The sequence below is a fragment of the Drosophila montana genome, unplaced genomic scaffold (assembly GCF_035044405.1).
Source record: "Drosophila montana isolate Dmon_TW-CO22-7 unplaced genomic scaffold, ASM3504440v1 contig_3218_1, whole genome shotgun sequence".
Classification (NCBI taxonomy): Eukaryota; Metazoa; Arthropoda; class Insecta; order Diptera; family Drosophilidae; genus Drosophila; species Drosophila montana.
In genome coordinates, this window is record NW_026998098.1 from 1,259,291 (window position 1) to 1,283,218 (window position 23,928).

A 23,928-nucleotide genomic window follows, 5' to 3' on the forward strand; every position below is an offset into this window, starting at 1 on the left:
GGTTTTTACAAGGTTTCGGTTTATAATAACGAATAAATTGAGACTTCGCGATCGAACCGGTTCGGTTTGAAACCGAGCTGTAGCCTTGGTTCATCATCAATTATGAATTAATTTCATTAGAGTTTATAAACTTGGTTATCAAAAGAACCTTTTTTTTCTGCCAATAATCAAATATAGGTCATAACTTCCCAATTTATTTAACATGTCAGGTGCACTTTGACCTAGGAAGGATAAGAGCTTTGATATTTTTGTAATAAGAAATAGATTTGCTTTAAATACGCTTAATTGAAATGTTACCTCGGGTGAACACTAATTAATATGTAAGCTAAAAAAAAATTGGTGAGAGCGAAACGGAGCTGAGAAAAATGTAAATTGTGAGCAGAATTGTGTACTAAGAACACGAATTGTGTATTGTTTGGTTGGCGTGCGCGCCTCGGCCAAAGTCTAATAATAAATCATCGTGCGTTAAGTGACAAGAGATGAAGATTGAGATCCAACAGAGCCACAACCAGAACCACAACCACAACCAGAACCAGAACCAGAGACACAAAAGCAGCAGCTGCCAGTCGCAATTTGTTTGCTTCTCAGTGAATTTTCAAACGTTGCCCATTACGCAAACAGGCGGACCAAATAGTTGATTCTCGTGTAGAGCTGGCAAAGATCGAGTCCAGGGAGGATGAGTCCGCCGACAGCCTGTGCCTTTTGTCAATCGCATGCCACACAGCTGTGCGCCGGCTGTCGCAGCGTCGTCTACTGCAGCCGGGAGCACCAGAAGGAGCACTGGAAGCGTGGCCACAAGCGTGAGTGCAAGTGCTTCGAGTTGAGTTCCAATGAGACGCTGGGCAGGCATTTGCGCGCCACGCGGGACATTAAGGCGGGCGAGCAGATCATGCGGGAGCCGCCGCTTGTGGTGGGCCCAAAGGTGGCATCGGTGCCGCTCTGCCTGGGCTGCCACAAGAACCTGCTGCCGCCGGAGAAGCCGGCACAGAACTATCACAAATGCAGCGCCTGCACCTGGCCGCTGTGCAGCGCCGAGTGCGAGCAATCCCCTTACCATCTGGCCGAGTGCCGGCTCATGGCTGGGAGTAACTTTGAGTGCAAGATCAACTACAATGCGGCGGAGTTGCAGGAGCATAAGGAGTCCGCCTATTGTGTGATCATGCTGTTGCGTTGCGTGCAACTGAAGCTGAACAGCCCGGCAGCATTTGCCCGGCTATACGAGCTGGAGGATCATCTGAAGGAACGCCTCGAAACGCCGCTTTACCAAGTGCTGCGCGCCAATCTGATCACATTCATCAAGACGGTGCTGGGCTTGAGCGACTGCTCCGAGCTGGAAATCCTGCGCATTGCCGCCATTTTGGACACCAACGCCTTCGAGGTGAGGCAGCTCGGCGGATGCGTTAAGGTGCGCGGCCTGTATCCAGGCGCAGCCATGTTCGCCCACGATTGTGTGCCCAATATGCGGCATCGCTTCGACGACGACATGAATATCGTGTTCCTGGCCAAGCGATCAATTGCCAAGGGCGAAATCCTCAGCATATCCTACACCCAGCCACTGAGAAGCACCATTCAGAGACGCGTGCACCTGAAGCAGGTCAAGTGCTTCGATTGCGCCTGCGCCAGGTGCGAGGATCCCACCGAGCTGGGCACCTTTGCCGGTGCACATATATGCGGCAAGTGCAAGGTGGGAAAGGTAAGTGCAGACATGCTATAATTGAAGCTTGAGAAATTTTATTATATTTATCTATCTATCTCTTTCGCTTAGATCATTTCAATGGACCCTTTACAACTTGCGGCCAACTGGAAATGCGAGGTGTGCAATTTGAAAAGGAGCGCCAAGGAATTCCTGACCCAGGATGCTAAAATAGAGCAGGAGCTTGAGGCACTGGACAAGACAACGCCTCTAAGCCTGGAGGAATTCCTTTATCGCCATCGCGTCGAGCTGCACGAAACGAACACGCACATTCTCCAGGCGAAATACGCCTTGACTCAGCTTTATGGCCATGCGCCGGGATTTGCTATGGATGGTGAGACACAATTAAATATTATAATATCTACTTTGTATACATATATAATGTGGATTCCGTAGAGCTAAGTGAGAAGTCTCTAAAACGCAAAGTGGAACTTTGCGAGGAGCTGTTGGAGATTTCGAATCTCTTCGATGGCGGCTGGAGCATCTTTCGTGGCAATTTGCTGATCGAAATGCAGGAGACGGTTTTGGCACAGGCCCTTGGCTTGGAGAACGCCAACGAGTGCCAAGCGAAGCTTCAACAAGCTGCCGAGCTCCTGCAGGAGATATCAAACATTATGAACAATGAACCGGAGATGCAGCAAATGCTGGCGGAGCGAAGACAAATGTTGGATGCGGCAGTGGCACGCTATGCAGTTGGTACTGAATAACTACAAAATCAAAACAACTGTTTATTAAAACCACTTATTAACATATTTTTTATTGATAAGGCATATGGTTTCACAGCGGCACGGTTAACCGCGAACAAAAGGTTGATTTTGCTTTTTGAATCTTTAAAATGGTTGGCAACGCGGCTATTGTGAACTAACAGCATTCCTGGGTGCGACTGATCGACCGGCCGCCACATATTATCGAAATTCGCCCCGTCTTGTGGTTAGTCGGCTGACCGCCACATATAATCGATATACGATGAGTCTGTATTTTGCATTCATCATTTAAGAGAATTTCACGTGTTGCACGTGCTTATAAACTTTTTATTGATATATTGTGTTTTAAACAATTAAAATGAGTGTGGCTACAGCAGAAAATCAACCCGAGTTCACGGAGAGTATTGCGGAAAGTTCGGAAAAGTCAGATCAGCCAGAGGCGGCAACTGCACAAGGTGAAGAGGTGAAAAAAGCCGGCAATGAGTTTGCTTATTTGGAACGCAATGAATTTACATCGGAAATCTATAAAATTGAAGTAAAGAACATGGGGTATTTTGGCATTGGGGTAAGTTATTGCAGAATAATCAGAGATTAGGTTATTAACTTGCCGCTGCAGGAATTTAAAAAGCTGCTCAAAAACACACTGAAGTTGGACATGACCAAAATCAAGTCACCCACACGCAAGGAATTTGCTTTTGTGTGCTTTCGCAGTCAGGCAGACCAGCAGCGCGCCCTAGAGATGCTCAATGGCTACAAGTGGAAGGGAAAGATACTTAAGGCCATGGCAGCCAAAGCATCCGCTGATCCGCTGCACAAAAGACGCGGCGAAGAGGATGCCGGTGATATCAAGCCAAAGCGCCAGCGCACTGCGGTGGAGGCCACATGCCCGCTAGCTGAAATGCCCTACGAAAAACAGCTGGAGCAAAAGACGGAGGAGATGGCAACATTGCTTAAGAAATACACCCAGGAACTCCGTCGTCTGAATGCCGATGCGAAACAGCATCTGGATAAGTTTCAGTTTAATGGCGTTCTGCCCTCGCCCACTGTCGATGGCTATCGGAATAAAAACGAGTTCACTGTGGGCAAAAACTCGGACGGAGAGATTGTTGTTGGTTTTCGTTTGGGCAGCTACAGCGACGGTTCCGTAGAAGTAGCCGAGGTGCAGCAGTTGCCACATTTGCCAGCGCAGGCGAAATGGGCGGCGCAAAGCTTTCAGCAGCTGGTTAGGCAGTCAAAGTTCCAGCCCTTCAATCCTGTCGGTAACGTGGGTCATTTTCGACAATTGATGGTGCGCAGCTCCACCGCAACAGGAGAACTAATGTTGGTAGCTGGCATATACTCGTCCAATTTGAGCGAAACTGAGCAGCAAGAGCTGCAGAATGAGCTAAGAACTTTTTACGAGCAGGCGGAGCAGAATACTACACACAAATGCACTTCGCTATACTATCAGGATGTCAAGCATCGCGAGGCGGGCCAAATGGTCAATCCTGTCACACATCTCTCCGGCAGTACACACATTACGGACACCATACAGGGTCTGCAGTTCCGCGTCAGCCCCTTGGCCTTCTTTCAAATCAATACAGCCGGTGCAAATGTTCTTTACCAGCAAGCTATAGATTTGGCCGCGCCCAGTCGTGACACAACAATGCTGGACATTTGCTGCGGCACTGGGACCATTGCCTTGGCCTTTGCCAAGCACTGCAAACAGGTGCTGGGCGTGGAAATTGTTCCAGATGCCATCAAGGATGCGGAATACAATGCACAAACTAATGACATTAAGAATTGCAAGTTCTTTGCGGGCAATGCTGATGACTTTATAAAAAGCATGGTGCGTGAGGCTTTGTATGGACAGGAGCCAGGCAAGCCAGTGGATTTGATAGCTGTAGTGGATCCGCCGCGTGCTGGACTGCGTAAGTTTAAAATAAGAGATTCCAAATTTGCTAAAAATAATATGTCTTTCAATTCATCACAGACAATCGTTCCATAGCAGCCATACGCTCAGCGAGTGCCATCAACCGTCTAGTCTATGTCTCCTGCAACCCCAACAGTGCCAAGCGTAATTTTATAGAGTTAGCTAGACCGGAGTCCAAGCAGTACAAAGGGGAACCCTTTTATCCCAAGACAGCAGTAGCTGTCGACATGTTTCCACACACAACGCACACGGAGCTGGTCATCTTGTTTGAGCGTGAGTCCAAGTCAACACAAATCACTGAGTCTGTGAAAGGCGACGCCACAACGGAGGCAACAAAAGAAACCAATGAATCTGCCGTGACATCAGCAACGTGATGCTTACGGTACAGTTGCTCAATTAATATATGACCACAAAACATTATCACTGATAATCACTTTATTGCAGGCCCTCTCTCGCCTAGCGCTCCTCTTTCTCTCTCTGCTGCTTATCACGAGGCTGACATCTATCATCGGCTCTTTGTGCTCATGTGGCTGCGAGTTTTATTGTTTTAAATTGATTTAATTGTATTTACGTTGTTCCGGCGTCTGGTACGACAAAGTGACTTCCTGTTTAATAGTTTAAGAACTGTGCTGAACAGTATTCTCAATTCACGTCAGTTCTTGGCGGGAGCTTGATAAGAAGTGATTGCAAAAAAGTTCTAAGCGCGTACCTCCACAAGCTGCAACTCCAAAATTCGACAAAGATTTTAAAGTGTTCAAAACAACGTCCAACTTCCAAGGCCAACGTTAATTAGAAGCTCGACGATCTGTAGTGGTCCCAACGCTATAATGTCTGAACAGGTATGCTATTTTATATTAACAATGAAATAGACTGTTTGTTTTTTATATAAAACATGTGCATATATGCTCTCATTTTATTTGTTGTCGTCAATTTGATCATCAATGGAGGCTAAGCAAAAAGAGAAACGAATCAGAATGCCGACCATTGTTATCTAAATATGTATTGCCCATGTGTAAATGCAGGTATATATGCAAGTATATGCATATATATACATATATACAAGTGTATGCATATATATATGCAAGTATATGCATATAGATTTAATCAGCATTAGCTGTAGAGCCAATAAGGTTTTGACTATCTCCATGAGTACGTCTTTCTCGAAGATGGCTTTAAGACACCTAATTTGGTACATGACATACTATATATCGTCAACTAAACTGGTTTATGCTTCTAGGTCGTACCTTGAGTATGGAATAGATACATCCTATAGGCATATATATGCATCCTTTATACACCTTTGCTAGGCAAGTGGGGTGAAGCAATTGACCAATTGAGAAGAATCCCAAAGTAGTTTTAATTTGAAAGAGAATATCTGAAGTGTCCATTTTGCTGTCCATCTGTCCGTCTGTCCGTTCACGCTACCTTTCGTCCGTCCGAGTACATTTTGTTAGTCAGATAAAGGGTTAATATTATCTTTTACAGTTTTAGAGCTTTCTGAACAAATTTGGAATTGATGAATTGATTTCAAATATTTTGGCGATTGCATGCCGAATCGGAAAAATCTAGATCTGGGTTTGTTATTGGATTGTGAACGGGTATTACGCAGTCGGTTGCACCCGATAGAAACATTCTTACTTAATTCCATTCACGCATGTAGTTCAGCAGCTGTTCATTGTTTTGCTTTGTAACATCCGTTATCGAAAAGCTTTCAAAAATGTAAACAAATAAATATTTTATTAATGCAAAACAATAACAAAATAGCTTATGAACGTGCCTGTGAACATGTTGATAAAAACAAATGTCCTCATACGTAGTTTTGAAATAAACGAGCGCACGTAGTAAATATGTCGTATGTTGTACTTATGTATGTTTATGTGTGCTCACATACATATCTACATGCACAGTTGAGAGAGCTGAATAAGCGTTGCAAACTGAACTTTAGACTTTAATGGGGTGTTTGTCTCCACAATGATTTAAAAACAAAGCAAATAATGCAAAGGCGGCAGTAAAATGAAATGAAAAAAGAAAAAAATTAAGCACAAATACAATAAATCAAATCGAAAACGATCGAAAGCTGCTTCGATGCGAGGCACACGCAAAGAAATGGGAACAAAACAAGGAAAACAGAACAAAAACAACATTAAACATACATATTTACATGCAAAAATTATCTACATACATATGTATGTCTATATTTATGTTTAGGGGCGTGCCTGGCAACATACGCACATATTCATTTATAAACTTATGATTACGATCGTTGCCCACATAGAGAGCAGACCTTGACCACAGAGCTTTGAATTCAAAGCAATTTGCGCACGGAAAAGCTCTCGAGTCGAATAAAGCGCTTGTTGGCATTTGGTTGCCTTATCAACAACGACGTAAACAAAAAAACAAGGAAAACAATGACCACACAACCGACGTGAACCGGTTTGCGAGAGACACACAAGGAGAGCAAAAGCTTTTGCATGCTCAGAATCTCATTTGGGGAGGAGGGCTCGACCACGACAGAAACGTCGTCGACGCCCCACACACAAGCAAAACTTTACACGTGCTCAGCGGCAGCGACGCCGACGTCTGCACACGACCAACACGTTTCTGTTTGGAGCAATGCATGCTTGGAGATTGGGCTGCTGTCTGCTCTCTGCCTCTCTATCTCTCGCTCCCACATTATGTTTGAAGCGAGCTTTTGAGCAGTTTTGTAGTGCAAAATAAGGCTGTTTACAAATATTTGTGCGTTTCACGTATACTCTATAAGCTATTGAGGCTGCATCCTGATAATCTGTGGTTAGCATGACGCGTTGAACCTCGGTAGCTATTTGCCATTATATTAAGAAGTTTATTGAAGGCGATGATACTGCTTATCATTTTTTGTCAAGCTTAGAGGACTTTGATCTCAGCTACTCATAAATTAATTATAAATATTGTTTATTTTTAATGATTGATGTGAACCAATTAAGGCGTAGGTACCAAATAAACACTTGTTATTATTCTAATACTTTTTTTTTTTTTTAATAATCATGAGTACTTTCTTTTCCTTTATATCTTTCTTTGTTTGAATATTACACTTATCTTGAAATTTTTAAGAGCATTGTAAAGTCACCCAGGGCATAGTATGTGTTATACGCGTCTACACGTTTTATGAAGTGTTTTTGTTTTTGTTTTTGCCGACTGCTGAGGCCAACAACATTTTTAAAAAGCCAAAGCAGCAACTGTACCCCCGAGTCGAAATTCAAAACAAACCCAACGCCAACGTTTATGTCGTCGCCGTCGGCACATACACAATGAAAACTGGCAGCAAAAGCTCTGCGCCGCACGAGCTGTTTACGATAAAAAGAATTCGTTTAAATTGCGCGCACAACAAAAGCGCTTGGAACAGTTGCGACTGCAACGTCGGTGCGACGACGACGGAACGTCTAGAACGTCCTAGCTTCAAACAAACTCAGAAGGATACCAAAAAAAAACAACCATCAACAAAAAACAATTAAAAGAATTTTTCAAATACTCCAGTACAAAATGCTAGCCTAGCTAAGCAAATAATTGCGCATACGCCGCGTAGTGCATAAATACAATACAAAGCAAATTTAACTGTGATATACAACTTTTAAGTTCTTCATCAAAATATTCATTGGGACCCCAGCAAACTGTGTTATTGCCCCCAGCCAGCACATAAGACATGTCCGTTCCAATGTTATTAACGCCGTTGGAACCCCAGACGCCAGATGAGCACATGCAAAATGTAATTATGGGTAATTTTTTTATATTAAACCTAAGCCAGAGAGCGCATTGGGATCACATTGACGTCAAGAGTGCATTTTGCAATTGCCTTTGGTTTGACATTTTGGGAAAATTGAAGGTCAACATTTTTGTAATATGCAAATGTGTCCCCTTAGCATTTTGTCGGGGCAAAATACTCTTCTTTTTTAGTAAAATCAATAAGCGCTAAAATGTAATATGAGCGAAGGAATAGTAATTGATAGTGCTTAAAATATGAGCTTGGAATTTAGTTTATAGCTACATATAATCTCGCAACTTATTTTATAACCAATGCGGGACCACCTGAAACTATAGTGGGCTTCACTTGCAGCTAAACATATATGATATCTTGTACAGGAAATTGATATATGCAATAAGCAGCTGACTCATCAACAAATTTAACCCCTACGATGTCCGCCCCTCATTTTCGTATGCGCCTCCTCGTCGAGTTGCGTGTAAAAGCTTTGCAAATAGTGCCGCATGTTGCAAAGCACGCCGTCACGTGTCCATGCCACAATTGCTGTTGCTATCGGGTTTCAGTGTATTCGGAGAAACTTGTCTACAGAAGTGGCTCTCAATGTACTTCGATAAGATTGCGACTTATTAGATTTACAAGCCTAATCTAAATATTTAATTTATCAGGCACACTTAAAGTGCGCCTTGATTCTTATCAATGCAAAAAAAAAAGAACGGTGCTTAAAGTAAACCCTAGAAATAAAGAACTAGCCTTATTCCATGCATGTAAATATACCCAAACGAACTTCCCAAAAAAAAAAGCTTTTGACATGAAATTTCCCATAACAAAAAACATATGAGTGCCAAAGCTCAACAGCGCGAGAGTGAGAGGAAGCGGGAGAGCACATGGTATATAATTCTGTTGCCAACACGTGCCACGGCAATAAAGACGAAATATAATGTAATTAGTTTGCATGTTACAAACAACATTCAAAAAAACAATTTGAATCAAATACTATTTCATATTTCCCCCCTCTCTTTTGTTTGCATTCTGTTCGCTTTGCTGTTGCAGATAAGGCGTTGCCAAATGTTATTTGGTATATTTAAACGTTGGCAAGGTTCCGCTAATTGTGCCAAGACCGTAACGGGATTGGGGCGAGGAAAAATCACACAGAACATGCGGAAAACTATGCATAACTATAGGCCATATACTATGGCAAGTCGTACATATACTTGGCATAGTAAATGCCAAACCTCACAATTTTCATCTCGAACTCTTCTGCCAGAAATTCGTTTAGCTGTTGTTCTTGCCTTTTGTTTTCTACGTAGATTTGCGTGTTTTGCCAAAGCATTCGCTGCTGTCGGCCCGTTTCGAGCTCTTTCATCGCGTGGGCGCTCAGTTCTGGTGAAACTGTAATAAATAAAAAAAAAAAAAAAAAGAAGAAAACTTGATCAAAACAAAATCGCGGCCTTAACACGTGATCCAAATCAGTGCGAGAAAAAACAGCCTTTAAATTATTGTCACATTTATGAGTTTAGCCCCTTAAAAGTTGCATAAATTTTGAATATACCGTATTGGTTGCTGGGAGACAGCGTGACAGCGGGCAGGTTGCTTAACAGAAGCGGCGGTGACGTCATGAAGCGCTGCTTGCAGCTACAGCCACAACTACGTCACTTGCGCGCGCGATTTCATACGCAGGTAAATCGCGCGGCACAAAGCGGTTGAAAACGCACGCGAATTTTTAGCGGTAAATAGCGTTTCTTCTAAATTCAATTTGCAGCAGTTGATAAATGAGTTTTGTTTATATTGAAAACGTCATTTCGAGTGAAGTTTGACATTTAAGTCTTGCCTTTGAAAATTAAATATTTCATAATGCTTTTATTCTCTATGGTCCCCCATTTTTCTCCTTTATATGACTGTGGCACACAAAGGAAGCAACATAAATAATCTTATAATTTTTTAAAGTATTATAGACTATATCGACATGTTGTAAATGGGTTAATGCTTGTTGTACGCTCACGTGTCTGTCGTCTGCTAAATAGAAATGTCTACGCTTACAAATCAGACAAAATAAAATGCTTAGAATATTTAGAATCCATATACATATATGTACCTATGGATCGGGGTACATTTGCGCTGTGGCTCTAGTTTGATTAACAAGCTGAACTTGTAGCTGATTAAGAGCTGTTGAAACTTGCGCCTATTCTCTATCTCGCTGATCTCTTAGGGGGCAACACGTGATTTTGTTTGCACTTGCGCCAAAGTCACGAGCTGTTTAAACAGCGGGCGCGACTTAAAACGCGTCCGATAACCTGCGATCTATTTTCATAGAATATAACTGATTCCGACGCTAGCAAAGCTTCCTTATCAGAGGGAGAGAGGGAAAGAGTCGTCACATCATATTTGAGCCGCTGCCCGCCGCGTTTCGCAGTCAGTTGTAGTGTGGATTTCATAGTTGTCGCCATGCTTGGTTCCCTATTAATCCTTGGCATTGTCGTCTCATCTGTCTTGCAGTGTGCCTCGTATGCGGACGCTGCGGCTGCCATCGCTGCCTCAAACTATGTTACTGGCAACGAGCTGGTTGAGGCGGCCCCTTCCACCAGCTGCAAGCCCACTCTGAGGCAGTTTAATGTACGGCTACAGGCGCCATTGGCGCCAGAGGAACAACTGGCTCTAACAGGCGACGCCAAAGCGCTGGGCGAGTGGCAGCTGTCGCGCTGTGTGCCCCTGGATCGATTGGATGACCTCACCTGGCAGACCAACGTGCGGCTTCAGTCGTGCCGCCAGCTGGAGTATCGTTACTTCGTGTACGTGGAGAATGCGGCCGGCTACAAGCAAATACGTCGCTGGGAGACGCACTTCAAGCCACGCGTGCTGCACGCCACCATGGAGGAGCAGAGCCACAGTCCGCTGGATGTGTTTGGATTGACCCATGTGGATGAGTCCACGGCTCAGGTGCATCGCGGCTGGCTGAACCATGAGGCAATTGTGCAGCTTAAATTTAATGGCGAGAAGATGTTCCAGGTCCATGACATTGAGACCTTTGATCCGCAGCACGTCCAGCTCAAAGTTGTGCCCGTCGAGGAGTCTCCTGGACTTGTTGTGGAATACACCAAACACCTTTATGGCCAGAGTCAGCTGCAGCTGCAGCCGGCGCATGGCGTATCCTATACCAAAGGCGACATTGTCATCTTTCATATCACCCTGCCGCTGGATCGCATGATGCACCAGAGCTTCCGCTTGGAGTGCTATGGCCTGCAGCACGAGCTCCTTGGCACCGCCAGCCTGAGTACTGCACAGCTAACGGGCAGCGAGGGACTGCTCCAGCTGCACATCAAGTCCGCCCAACGGGCTGACGAGACGCTGGCCCGCTTGAGACTACCCTACGTGCTGGTCCACCCCTATCAGTACTCGCCGCTGGACTTCAAGAACACCTATGCCCACTACTGGCCTCGCAGCTGGCCCAATTTGGATGTAGGCCATCGCGGCAACGGCAAGAGCTACATTGCCGAGGCGCCGCTGGAGCCAGAGAACACGATTGCCTCGTTCATGAGCGCACATGCACATCATGCGGACATGGTTGAGTTGGATGTCCACTTGACGGCCGATGGGATACCCGTGATCTATCACGATTTTGGCCTGCGCACCGCGCCGCCGGGCAAGGTGATCGAGAAGCCCGAGCAGCTGGAGTATGTGCTGATCAAGGACATTAACTATGAGCTGCTCAAGCGGCTGCGCATCTTCTCGGTGATCAATGGCAAAGTACAGGAATATCCTGCACACAATGCCGAACCACGTGTGGAGCATCGCATCTTTCCCAGACTGGTGGAGGTGCTACAGCAGCTGCCCAAATCGCTGGGCATCGATGTGGAGATCAAGTGGCCACAGCGTCGCCAGGGCGGCGGCTCCGAAGCGGAGCAGACCATTGATAAGAATTTCTTTGCCGATCGTGTGCTGCACGAGGTCATTCAATTCGGCTGTGGGCGTCCCCTGATCTTCTCCAGCTTCGATGCGGACATGTGCACCATGCTGCGATTCAAGCAGAACCTCTTTCCGGTCATGTTCCTTACCCAGGGCGAGACCAAGAAATGGCAGCCGTTCAGCGATCTGCGCACGCGCAACTTCATGGCCGCCGTTAACAACGCGCAGGCCTTCGAACTGGCGGGCACTGCGCCCCATGCGGAGGACTTCCTGGGCGAGAATGCGGCCCAAATGCTGCAGCAGGCACGCGACCAGGGACAGATTGCCGTCATCTGGGGCGATGACTGCAATTCAAAGGAGCGCGTCAAGTATTTCACAGAGATCGGAGCGACAGCCACCTGCTACGATCGCAGCGATCTCTATATGCCGGAGAACAAGCAGCGATCGTTCTTCAATTCCAGCGCGCTGCTCGCCGAGTTCGAGGCTCAATGCAGGATGTAAGGGGATGGCGGACCGAGGCAGGGAATGGGTCCGTCAGGCGGGTAATCGTAGTCTAAGCACTGGGCTGAGGTCACATCCAAAGGAGATTCAAGCTTATCTTCAGCTGCTCCATAAAATATGTAAATAATTTGTACTCTTGCCCAGAATGTAAATAACTAAAAAACGTAGCAATTAATGAATTGATATTTTCTAATAATCTATGCCAATGTGAACTCAGCTTAAGTCCAATTGAAGCTATATTCGTATTTTGATTTAAGCTTATAAATTGTTTTTTTATATTTATTAATATTATATATTCAAATTGCAACAAGCAAGCATAGCAGAAAATTGTACAGAAAAGGCGTGCTCAGGGATGGGAAAAATGAAATATACATATATAGTAAAAATTCTATAAAATGTAAATCTAAATAAACTTTCAACTAAAGCTAACAATGTAGGTCAAGTGATATCCAGTTACCGATCTTTTATCGCTAATACTCTATTTATTTTTGCACTTTCTTCTGCAAATAAAAATAAATAATGTTGATATAAATAAAACTAAAAGACAAAAGAGAGCACAGAAAAATGCTTTAAAATATCTTAAAAAAAGAAAAACAAAAAAAATACCTCTTACAATATGTTTATGTGCGAAAGCGTCTGCAGAATTGTATATTATTAAAAGTACAATAATTTTTCAAGCGTGTTTTATATAAATTCACTGCTATTTACAATATTTTATGAAGAGAAAAAGATTTAATTATAAACACAAGCAAAAACAATAAATAAATTAAAGTATTTTAAAAAGCGGAATGTTAATGAAATTAAAAAAAAAACACATATAATATGCAAGCAGCACTAAAAGCAACTCGAAAGAATAACTGATTCGGCACATCGAAGACCAAATACCCTGCTAGTAAAACTTTATTTCCACCAGATGGTGGATCCAAAATTAGTCCAATGAGACCAGTTTGCAGATAGATGAGAAGAATAATGACTAATAAGCTCGGTCTGAAAAACAAACAAGTTTTCCATTAATGGTATTTTCATGTATTTGATAAGTAAAAAAAAACCTAAAAACTCGTGAATGCCAAGTTTGGAAACTTGGTAATATAGGTTTTCCTAAAAGAATTTAGATTTCGCCGGATCATTCCTATGCCTTATATATTGATATGTAAAACTTGCAATACAACTACGGAGGGGACTTTGTAGTTTGCATGGAAAGGGACACACGGACATGGCAATAACGACTCGATTGATATTACTGATCAAAAATATATCAACCTTATGCTGTCGTAGATGTTCGCTTTAAAGCGTTACATATTTAATGACAAATAGATAATACCCTCTGTTAGGATATATAAACACGACCAAGGAAATCGGCTTTCTGCAAAGAATATTTAGAGCAGCAAGAATATCTTTCAAAACAATTCAATAAAATATTACCATAAAAATACAAATCATTTCTTACTCAAAGCACATGGAGCGAGTGAAAGACAGAGAGAGAGAGAGAGATTGAGAGAGTGGGAGAGAGAGGGAGAGTGAGAGCGAGAGAATCCACATGCCACACAGCCATTTACCACATTCGATATGCCATTATTTAATAGTCTCTGACGAATTCTTAGATCCATAACAAGCCCGAGAAGAAACATCAGAAATGAAATGATTAAAATTATGGAGCGGCTCATTTGCATTTGCTTGAAGATGGAGGCAATGTTGACAGCTTATCGCAGCCTGAGGCCCTGTAGGTATCTATTTTTGTGGTCGATTTGTGCCTCAGCTCTGGACTTGGGCTTCGCTTGGAGATGCTTGTACAAAGAGTTTCCCGTGGACGAGCAAAGGGTGAATGGGTCTTGATTTTCAGCCAGATAACCAAATTAACGTTCATGTTACATATTTCGTGTATCTGTACATACATGCAACATGTAGATAAAGGGCATTTGGTGGATCTACGCCTCGTATCCTCAGCGAAGCAACGTATGTTTGTTTGAAGAGTGTAAGTCTATGAGCTGCTGCGAGTTACTCGAGGCAACTAAGTACTAATCGCTTGGTTTTGTTGCAGTGGATCTCTACTGGAGCCGCATCACCTGGACGGACTACGACAGCTTTGCCGTGGAGCTGCATTGCTCATTGCCCTGGTTTCGGCCGCAAAATGTGATTTATACGCGTGCCCAGGAGCCCAGCGCACAGGTGCTCGAGCAGGTGGAAAATTATCTGTACAGTGTGGATTTATCCTTGAAGGGTTTGCGTCTGGTGGACAAGTCGAGTTGCCTGAATCATACAACTGTGCCCATTCAGCGCTGGCATCTGTCCAAGTACATGCATCTGGACTATAATCCGCATTATGTGAAGCCCCTGGTAATAGACAAGAACATCTAAGCAGCTCTCTCGAACTTTCTTTAACCTCAGACATTTGCATATTTATGCCAATTTTACGGGGCCAACCCGATTAGTTTGTGGCGACTTATTAATCAAGCCCAGAGAGCCCACAACTAATTTGTGTACACTGAGCGAAACATTAAAGAACCTAAGAAAAAGAAACTTTTATGCGAGTGTTTGGAAGTGGCAAGTGCTCAATACGAGAACGAAGTGTTTTTTGTTGAACTAAATGTTATACGATAATTATATAAGAATAATTAAAAGTAAATGAAAATAAGAAGAAATCAGAAACAAGTTGCAGTTGGGTTCAATAGACTGCGAGCAATAACCGTGAATTAATTAAAAGATTTTCGGTTTTATTTCCGTTTTTTACTTTATTGATCTTAAGAGGTGATCTACATTCTTAATATAATCTAAACACTTTTATTGACGCGGGTATATCTACATTCTACAGTTTAATATTAAGTTAAGCTTGGGATAAAAAACTTTGTTTATAAGGGGAGATGTTGGGTCAGCCAGGCGGACAACCCGAATATATTATATTCATTTCGTTTATTTGTGTTTATGTGTATAAAAGCTGAATAAGTTATCAGCTTGGATGCGATACCCAATATTGATTTGTTATGAGCCATCGTTTCTCTCAGTGCAATTACAGCTGATTTACAGCCACAAAACTGTGCTGAACATTTGGAAGTTCTTTCATTTGATCGTCTGTTAGCGCCGGGTTAAGAACTCATCCAAAAAGAAGAGAGTCACCAGCGGGTTCGTCATAGACAACGCGCCGCGCCGTCCGCGTTTCGTGGTTGAAGAAAACAAGTTTGTTCATTTGAGGCGAGATGATGCTGCCGCTTGATTTGGAGAAGAAGAAAAATGTATCGAGTGCTAAAATCAATTAGCATACTCTATAAGATCGCTTTGTTGTGGCCATTGTTTTGCAAAGCGGGAGCCACAGTCGGCCCCATACTGAATGGAACGTCTGTCTTCGGTCGAGCCCAGCTGCAGGCCTTTAAGCCATTTGATGCTGAGCGACAGCCCGCACAACTAACCGGACGTAGTTTTCTCTGTGTGCCCTTCTTTCGTGTATTCAATCTGGAGCTGCGCTCGGGCCAGCAGCTGGCACCGGATGAAGAGATCGCCGTTAGCGGGGATCATCGTGCGCTGGGCGCCTGGAGCATTGCCAAGGCGCTGCCATTGCGTGCCCAGAACAGGCAGCGCAGCAAGTGGTATCTGCGCCGTTGGATATGCGCCAGTCATCGTGTCTATTACCGCTATCTCATTTACACGCTGGACGCGGCCGGCGAGCGTGTGCTGCGCCGCTGGGAGGGACAGCAGGTGCCGCGCATGCTGCAGACCTTTGAGATCTATCGCTCCCCTGGCGTGGACATTTTCGGCGAGGCCTATCCCCGCTCGGTGGGCGGCGGGCACTTGCTGGAGCCTGGCTGGCTCCAGCGGGAATATGTCACTGAGCTAAAGTTTATTTGGCAGAAGCACCTACAAATCGCAGGCCTGAACAACCAGGAGAAGCTGCGCCTTAAGCTCAGATCGCTCAGTGTGCTGGACAATGCGCTGATCGAAGTCTCGCGCTATGCCTACAATCGTTCGTCCTTCCGGCCGCAGAGCCGGCTGGGTGTCAGGTATTCCGCCGGCACCATAATCATCTATCGCATCAGCCAAGCCCTAGATGTGTTCAATGCCTTAAGGCTAGACATATACAGCCTGGATGGCGGGCAGCTGCCTTTGGGTGAGGCCTATATAATGCCCGAGCAGCTGCGCGGCAGTCGCGGCATTCTGCAGCTGCCCATACAGGGTCAGGTCACACAGCAGGTCATAGGTCAGCTGACATTGCCCTACTTGGTGGTGCGGCCCATGCCCAATGCAGCTGCCAGCAATTTGCGTGTCAGCTTTCAGCGCTACTGGCCCAGCAATTGGCCCACCCTGGACGTGGGCAACCGTGGCCTGGGCACCAGCTATTACCAAGCCGGCAATCAGCTGGTGGAGAACACCATCGAGAGCTACCTGGCCGTGCCCAGCGCCAAGGGCGATATGGTGCACCTGGATGTGCAATTGACCAGAGACTATGTGCCTGTCGTTTGGCGCAGCTTTGGCTTCTATACCACCAAGCAGCCGACCACACAGCCCATAGTGGATCGTTTTGATCTGCGCTATGTGCTCATCCGGCAGCTCAGCTATGCCGAACTGAAGGGCAGCCGTGTTTTCATACTGAAAAAATGGAGCCTGCAGGAGTACACACACTTGAATGTGCGCAATGTGAGCCAGCCGCAGCGACTCTTTCCCAAATTAGATGAAGTATACGAGGCGCTGCCCAAGAGTCTGGGCCTAATCGTGGAGATCAAGTGGCCGCAGCTCATGGCATCGGGCGTGATGGAGTCCACGCAGTCGCTCAACAAGAATGTGTTTGTGGACAGGATTATAGAGGTCACAGCGCGTTATGGTTGCGGACGTCCGCTGATCTTTGCCAGCTTTGATGCTGATATATGCACCATGGTACGGCTGAAGCAGACGGCGTTTCCGGTCATGCTCATGACCACGGGCAGAACGGACATTTGGGATGCCTATATGGACCTGAGAACCCAGACTTTTCTGCAAGCCATCAACTTTGCCGAAAGCGCCGAACTACTCGGCACGGCGACGCATGTCCAAAATTTTCAGCACAAGCAGCAGCTGGTGGATCTGGGCCTGGATCTGCAGCAGGTCGTCTTCATCTGGGGCAGCGATCTGCAGGATGTACAGGAGCAGGAACAGTTTCGTGCCATCGACGTGACTGGCCTGATCTACGATCGCATCGATCGTGTGGGACCCGCCCAATGGAAGCGTGCGCCCTTCTTCCAGGCCCCGCAGCTGCTGGAGGTGTTCGGTGGCCAATGTGTGGCCATTGGCAACTCGACGACGGTGCCGGGCGCCAAGCCAACGAAGCCCACGATCTGGCCCAAAATGCGAAAATGAGTAAGTTCCCTTTGATAAATCATATGTGCTTAACATATGGGAGAATACTTCTTAAAGCGCATTCTGCTTACGATCAAGATATAAGGAAAATTTACGGGGCTCTAAATGTTGCAAAATTGCAAAATCTTTCAAATATAATATTGTAAAATACGGACATCAAGGAATGTCTATTAGATTACACCTGTTTACAGGGTCTACCTGATTTGAGCTCTCTCGGCTGGAGGTTTTATACCTTTCACTTAAATTCAAATTAAACAAAAAAGAACAGACACACCGAAGTCTAAATACCCTTCAGATATATTGCTAAAAACTGATTTTGTATACAAAAGCTTTATTTCCGACCGATTGCTTCTTGAGAAGTGATGTAATATACCAGCAGGCCGATTTGATATGGGAATATGTATGCATATAATATATAGAGAGCATTGTTAAATCATGTTTCATACAACTCATGTTTCATACAAGAACATTCCGAGCGATTATATATATGACAGCCGATTCCGTCATTTTTAAAAGAGAGGCTGGTTTCTATAGAAAACTACAGACGGACTATATCGGCTGTATCGAGATATATTGTCACCGATCAAGAATATATATGTTATATACTTTATGGGCTCTCCATTCCGTGGCATAATTATAATATTTATATATAAAGACGAAAAGCTGTCTTTGCGTAGCCGCGCATTCCCGGCCATAGCATTGATAATAAATAAGTTAAAATTAGCATTAAATAAAATACGCTGGAATTATAAACATGAAAATAATATAGATAAATTCTGCGAATTGTAAGCGGTGAAACAAAATGCGTGTAAATATCTTTAAGGGACGTTTTGTAGCTGTAAATTGATCTCAATATCGTATAAATTAGTTGAGTAAAACTTAAGTAAATGTTATTAAATATACTTTATTTATACAAATATTAATGAGTGTTATTTGCAAAACGCGCACCAGGTAGTCGTACTCCTCCATTAAACCCACTAAAAATAGACACTAAACAAGCATTCAGAGGGATCCAACAAGGAGAGAGGGAGAGAGAGAGTGTGGAGTAAGGGAGAGCGGAGCGTTGGGACTTCTCTTTCCGGATTAGAAATTGGAGCAATGGGACCCACTGTAAACCTCCATGAATTCACCCGAAATGCAGGCACTGCCCACGCCCATGCTCATGGGCTGGCAGATGCCCGGCACCTTGCTGGTTATCTCAATGGTGCATGCCCCGTGCCCGTGTCCATGTCCATGTGGATGCTTGTGCTGTTGCCCGGCGGGTGGCAGCTTTATGAAGGATGCCTTATTGTTGACACGGGGCTTCTGGACGGGCTCGTCGGCGAACTGCAGCCAGGGAGGCGGCAGTGAATGATGCACGCGGGTGGGCTCAACGTTGTCGTCCTGGTCCACATCTAGCGGAAGCTCGACGGCCTCCACATCGACGTCATCATCGACCAACGGAAAGGGCGTATAGTGCGTCTTGGCCTTACTGCTCGCCGGCTCGATGGTGGCGACGCTCAGCAGCTGGGGCGCCAGCTCCAAGGCGTTGGCAATCAGAAGGGTTGTCGCACAGCAGAGCAGCAACTGCAATGAGGCCATGCTAGTGTAGCTGCTGGTTGATAATGATCCTTTGCTCCTTTTTTGCTGCTGCTGCTGCTCCTCAAAGCTGCGGGCCTTCTGGTCTTCCGGATGGGAATGATGCTTGCCAGGCACAGGGCCTGCGCTTTTATAGGCTGCCACAATGTTGCGATTGCGCTTGGTCAGCTTAGCTGGACAGTCAATGAACCCCGGGCGCCATGTCCACAATTGAAATTGAAAAGAAGCCACTCAAGTAAAAGACACACACACACACTCGTGCAAAAGTCGTAATTAATTATAGTTGAGTATACGTCCCGTAAGCCGGCAGGCAACTACAATGGGAAGGACAATGACAAGAACTTGGACTCGTATTAGGACGCCTTGTGGTGCTTCTCAGTGAAGGCAGCAGCCAGGATGATGAGAAAATTGGAAATCTATTCCGATGCCTTTCCCATTCGCAGCATTCTATTTGATTTCATTTGTGCCGCTGCCGCTGCCATTGCCACTGCCATTGCCATTGCCGCCTTCCTTTTGTATTTCCGGCAATTATTTTCGACGATGTGCCAATATCTCTAACGACAGCAGCCGGCGGCAGAAGACGCGCTAACGACTTCATAAGCAGTGCCAGCCATCTGATTTCCATTTGATTTCAATTCAAATGTACATATATAACCTAAAAATTGTGCTGCTCTGGCTCAGGCGGAAGTGATGCTGACGCCATTTTTAAAAATGGCGCACACGTGTGCGACGTGTTTATGGCAGCTTTCCGTTCCAAATGACATGACAGCCAGCCTAACAAGCCTAGTCAATGTCAATAAACAGACAGGCGAGATGCCATAGGGAATATTCTTATGCTAACAGGGCTGGGCACGAATTCTCGGCATTCAAATTCCTATGAAAAGGTAAGCTTTTTGCACAGACATAAGAATTCACAAGACGCAATTTCGGTGAAAAGCAAGAAAAGCAGCTTATTAAGTAATCGACGATGCTGGTTCGTATCCAGGACTAGTGTTTGGTGGTTGTGTATAATAATAAGTAAGGTTTATAGTAAGTAACCATATATCAAATATTAAAAATAATCATGGGAATAATTAAATTAATAATAATCAAAATATTCATAATAATAATAATAATTATTATTATTATTAATTATTATTATCATTATCATTATTATTATTATTATTATTATTATGATTATTATTATTATTATTATTATTATTATTATTATTATTATTATTATTATTATTATTATTATTATTATTATTATTATTATTATTATTATTATTATTATTATTATTATTATTATTATTATTATTATTATTATTATTATTATTATTATTATTATTATTATTATTATTATTATTATTATTATTATTATTATTATTATTATTACTATTATTATTATTATCATTATTATTATTTTAAGTTTGTTAATATTATTCAAAGTTCCGTGTTTCATTTCACCGTTCCACTGAACATATTCAGAAAAATGTTTAAGTACTAAATATTTGCATACTTTAAGGGTTTTATTTATATACCTTCTAAATTTAATTTGTGGAATAGTATAGTTTAAGGCTATGACTAAACGTAGCTTAGATACAATAGCGAAATATTTGAGTTTCTGCATATTTAAAATTAACCAAAAAAAACCTACCGAATGTCAGTCAGCAATAATTCATCCCTGGTAGGTAAGAAGCAAGTAAAATCGTTTCGGTTGTGCTCTCTCGACTTTTCACTACTCTCTCCAACATTTACTATGCATTTAATATTTGTTTTATTTTGCAATCTCGAGAAATTACAAGATATTACAATTATCCAATTAGACCCATTCGATGATTTTAGCTTTAAGAAACTGGGAATTATAGATTTTTATGATCTGTCGGGTGGGACGAAAAATCATTATAGTTTTAGGGGTGTACAGATATATTGTAGCTGGGTTTTCTTGACGTAGCCCGATACAAGCTTTTGGTTCAAGTTTTAGACATAAGATTTAAACCCATTTTCCGCTCGAATGTCCCAATATTCCGTCTACATGACATAAGGTAACTACAATAAGAATTAAAGCTTCCTAGACAGCTTTCAGTCAGTAAGTTAGTCACGAAAAACTGTGCTATACATAGAGTTATCAGTTTATTAAGCATATCGTATCTAGCTAAAGAAACCTTTCGGAACAGAGCATAAGGCCATGTGGGAAGAATACATTGGCGATAGATGGGCTATATCAAGTGCATAGTCTATGCGCTCGCTCCATATACTCTCTCTTTTCCATTCAGATGGTGGTAGGAGATAAAGACTTGTCAATATGTTGACTGTATGTGTACTCCTTGGCACGGTTAATTCAATTTGCTGATTCGTCGAAATTTTGGAGATTGTGTAACTAAAGGACACACGTAAAAGGAATTTAAATGCTCTGATTTTGGTATTGGGTGTACTGCAGGGTGCGTTGGCAATTCAATTTGATTAGAGCACTTGAACATAATGGATGGCATCGTGTGCCTGCTGCCCCGATGAGAGTTGGCCGTGGCCGTTAAGCAGCTTAACCCTACTGCGGTTCACCTTCATTTCCTGGCGCCAGACGAACTAATTAAACGCCTTTGCCTCAGACTTGGCCTTCGTCGGTGCCCAACTAATTAGAGCAGCTGTCACAGGCGGAGCAAAGTGTTCGGCGCACAAATAATTCAATTAAACTGCTCACGAACAGCAGCCAGAAATGAGCAACAACAATAACAAAGGATGGCAGGACAAGACAGGGAGAGGAACGGGGGGTGAACGTTTTGGCAACGAGAAAAACCGCAGATACAAACCACAAACCAAGGCCTAAGTCCTAAAAAAACACCGTGTCGAAGCAAATTTGAGAAAATACCAGAGTTTCCAAATAAATAAGCTTGTCGGGATGAAACCTGAAGGGTTTTGGCTTAAATTCTGTGAATAATCTTGTGTGGAGCACGAATATTAGAAGCACAAATGATTGGGAATGAATCATGAGAAGCATTTATTTTGAAAGATGATATATCTCCTGGATTGGCGAAATATAATTTTCGTTAGTAATATAAACAGCGACAGATTCGCAGGTTGTGCCAGCAGAAAACCGGGACACAGAGATTTGCCTAAGGGGTGCGAAAATCAATCGAAGTAGGAGTAGGTGGGGCTAAAGATGGGCCAGATTGCGCATAGTTCCACTTCTGCAATTAAAATGGTGGGGTCTATTAGAGTGGAGTACCTGGGTATACCACAGGAATGATATAAGGGCGATAAGGACAACATTGGGGATAAATCCAAGTTGCGAGGCACAGACAAAAAGTGGTGAGGATGTTTAGACAGAAGTAGAGGGTAAATTACAAAAATGGGACGCTTTCCGATTTGGTGGCGACCAAAATTTAGATTTGTTAAGCAATTCATGGCTAGAGTCAAAGTTACTCGAGCGCTTTGTTAAGCCAAATTCTTAAGTTTTTAAAATTGATTTCTCGCAGAAATCTACATTCTGGAGAAATCAATTTAATTTGCTTATCCGATGCATACTGGGCACGACCAAAGCAAGCTGCCGCGATCTTGTCGCAATCACACCCAGTAAGACCTGCATCACATCCTCACAAAACCAGCTGAGCCATATCCTTAGACCGCTTGACAGTGAAAAATAAAAAAAGTGCAAAATGCTTAAAGAGGCTCCAAAAGCTCGATTGGCCACTAAAAACCGCAAAAGCCGTAACTCCCCACGAAGGCACTGCTCATCGAAACCCACTTGAACGTAGGCCATCCAAATGTGGGGAATAGCATTACTACACACCAAATTCATTAAATAACAAGTAAGAGGCTCTAGTCGGGTGTTCCCGAAACTGATTTTGAAACTGATCGGATGGTCAAAAAACAACTTTCATGCCAACGATTTCCGCCAATTTACCACTGTTGCGGGTGGAATTTCCCAAATCGCCGAAACACGTGTTTATTAAATTCTTATGCAGAGCTTTGAAAATAAGTTTGAAGCAAATCGGAAAAAAATTAAAACTTCACCAAAAAAATCTTTGAGTTGCACTTTCCACCGAAGAAGTTTGAAAAGTCTCAAATGATTTTTCATATCTTAGATCCTTGGAAATGAGTTTGAGTGCGAAACGTCACCCACCGAATCTTTGACATCAATTTCCACCAAGGAAGGATGGATTTTCCAAAAAGTGCAAAACACTCCTCAAATGAATTTGAACAAATATCTTTGAAAATGAGTTTGAGACCGATCGGATGGTAATCAATTAAGTTGCATACAAACGAATTCGTAATTTTCCACACTTGCGGGTGGAATTTCTCGAAACCCCGTTTAACGTGCACCTACATCACATAGGGTAACTACAGTGGTCTTACGGTTTGGGCTGTGCGTTGATCACCAATCAGTCAGTCAGTCAGTCAATCGGTCAATCGGTCAATCGGTCAGTCAGTCAGTCAGGACAACAGTTTTATATATATAGATTTAGTGAGGGCTGCTTGTTACAATAATGGGTACAGTTTAAGCAAAAAATAAACTTAATCCTGCTACATCGTGTATTCGTGCGTACGTATATGCATGAATGTATATATTTCGTTTGCTTAACATAACCCAGCACCAGTTTAATGGGCA

General features: G+C 43.5%; 6 protein-coding genes across 8 annotated transcripts; 5 read left to right on the forward strand and 1 right to left on the reverse strand.

Annotated features, from left to right (window-relative positions):
- The first annotated feature begins 581 nt into the window (after positions 1-581).
- SmydA-2 (SET and MYND domain containing, arthropod-specific, member 2) lies at positions 582-2,445 on the forward strand. The gene is made up of 3 exons (XM_064689594.1): positions 582-1,693; positions 1,766-2,027; positions 2,090-2,445. Exons 1-3 carry the CDS (start codon positions 677-679, stop codon positions 2,398-2,400), a joined length of 1,590 nt encoding a protein of 529 aa, XP_064545664.1. The 5' UTR covers positions 582-676; the 3' UTR covers positions 2,401-2,445.
- Positions 2,446-2,690: 245 nt separating this feature from the next.
- LOC135433739 (tRNA (uracil-5-)-methyltransferase homolog A) lies at positions 2,691-5,041 on the forward strand. The gene is made up of 4 exons (XM_064689971.1): positions 2,691-2,962; positions 3,014-4,307; positions 4,370-4,691; positions 4,754-5,041. Exons 1-3 carry the CDS (start codon positions 2,756-2,758, stop codon positions 4,681-4,683), a joined length of 1,815 nt encoding a protein of 604 aa, XP_064546041.1. The 5' UTR covers positions 2,691-2,755; the 3' UTR covers positions 4,684-4,691; positions 4,754-5,041.
- Positions 5,000-12,878, forward strand: LOC135433738 (glycerophosphocholine phosphodiesterase GPCPD1). 3 transcript variants are annotated; one of them, XM_064689970.1, is made up of 2 exons: positions 5,000-5,148; positions 10,539-12,878. In XM_064689970.1, the coding sequence occupies exons 1-2, from the start codon at positions 5,137-5,139 to the stop codon at positions 12,444-12,446; spliced, it is 1,920 nt and encodes a 639-aa protein (XP_064546040.1). In that variant the 5' UTR covers positions 5,000-5,136; the 3' UTR covers positions 12,447-12,878. The 3 variants fall into 3 exon arrangements, with proteins under 3 accessions (XP_064546040.1, XP_064546038.1, XP_064546039.1); XM_064689968.1 differs by lacking the exon at positions 5,000-5,148 and adding an exon at positions 7,715-8,051; XM_064689969.1 differs by lacking the exon at positions 5,000-5,148 and adding an exon at positions 9,645-9,722.
- Positions 12,879-14,084: 1,206 nt separating this feature from the next.
- LOC135433741 (uncharacterized) lies at positions 14,085-15,015 on the forward strand. The gene is made up of 3 exons (XM_064689974.1): positions 14,085-14,264; positions 14,352-14,418; positions 14,485-15,015. The coding sequence occupies exons 1-3, from the start codon at positions 14,085-14,087 to the stop codon at positions 14,799-14,801; spliced, it is 564 nt and encodes a 187-aa protein (XP_064546044.1). The 3' UTR covers positions 14,802-15,015.
- A 112-nt stretch (positions 15,016-15,127) lies between these two features.
- LOC135433737 (glycerophosphocholine phosphodiesterase GPCPD1) lies at positions 15,128-17,855 on the forward strand. The gene has a single exon (XM_064689967.1). It carries the CDS (start codon positions 15,672-15,674, stop codon positions 17,763-17,765), a length of 2,094 nt encoding a protein of 697 aa, XP_064546037.1. The 5' UTR covers positions 15,128-15,671; the 3' UTR covers positions 17,766-17,855.
- A 794-nt stretch (positions 17,856-18,649) lies between these two features.
- LOC135433495 (uncharacterized) lies at positions 18,650-19,449 on the reverse strand. The gene has a single exon (XM_064689604.1). It carries the CDS (start codon positions 19,344-19,346, stop codon positions 18,849-18,851), a length of 498 nt encoding a protein of 165 aa, XP_064545674.1. The 5' UTR covers positions 19,347-19,449; the 3' UTR covers positions 18,650-18,848.
- Between the last annotated feature and the right edge of the window lie 4,479 nt (positions 19,450-23,928).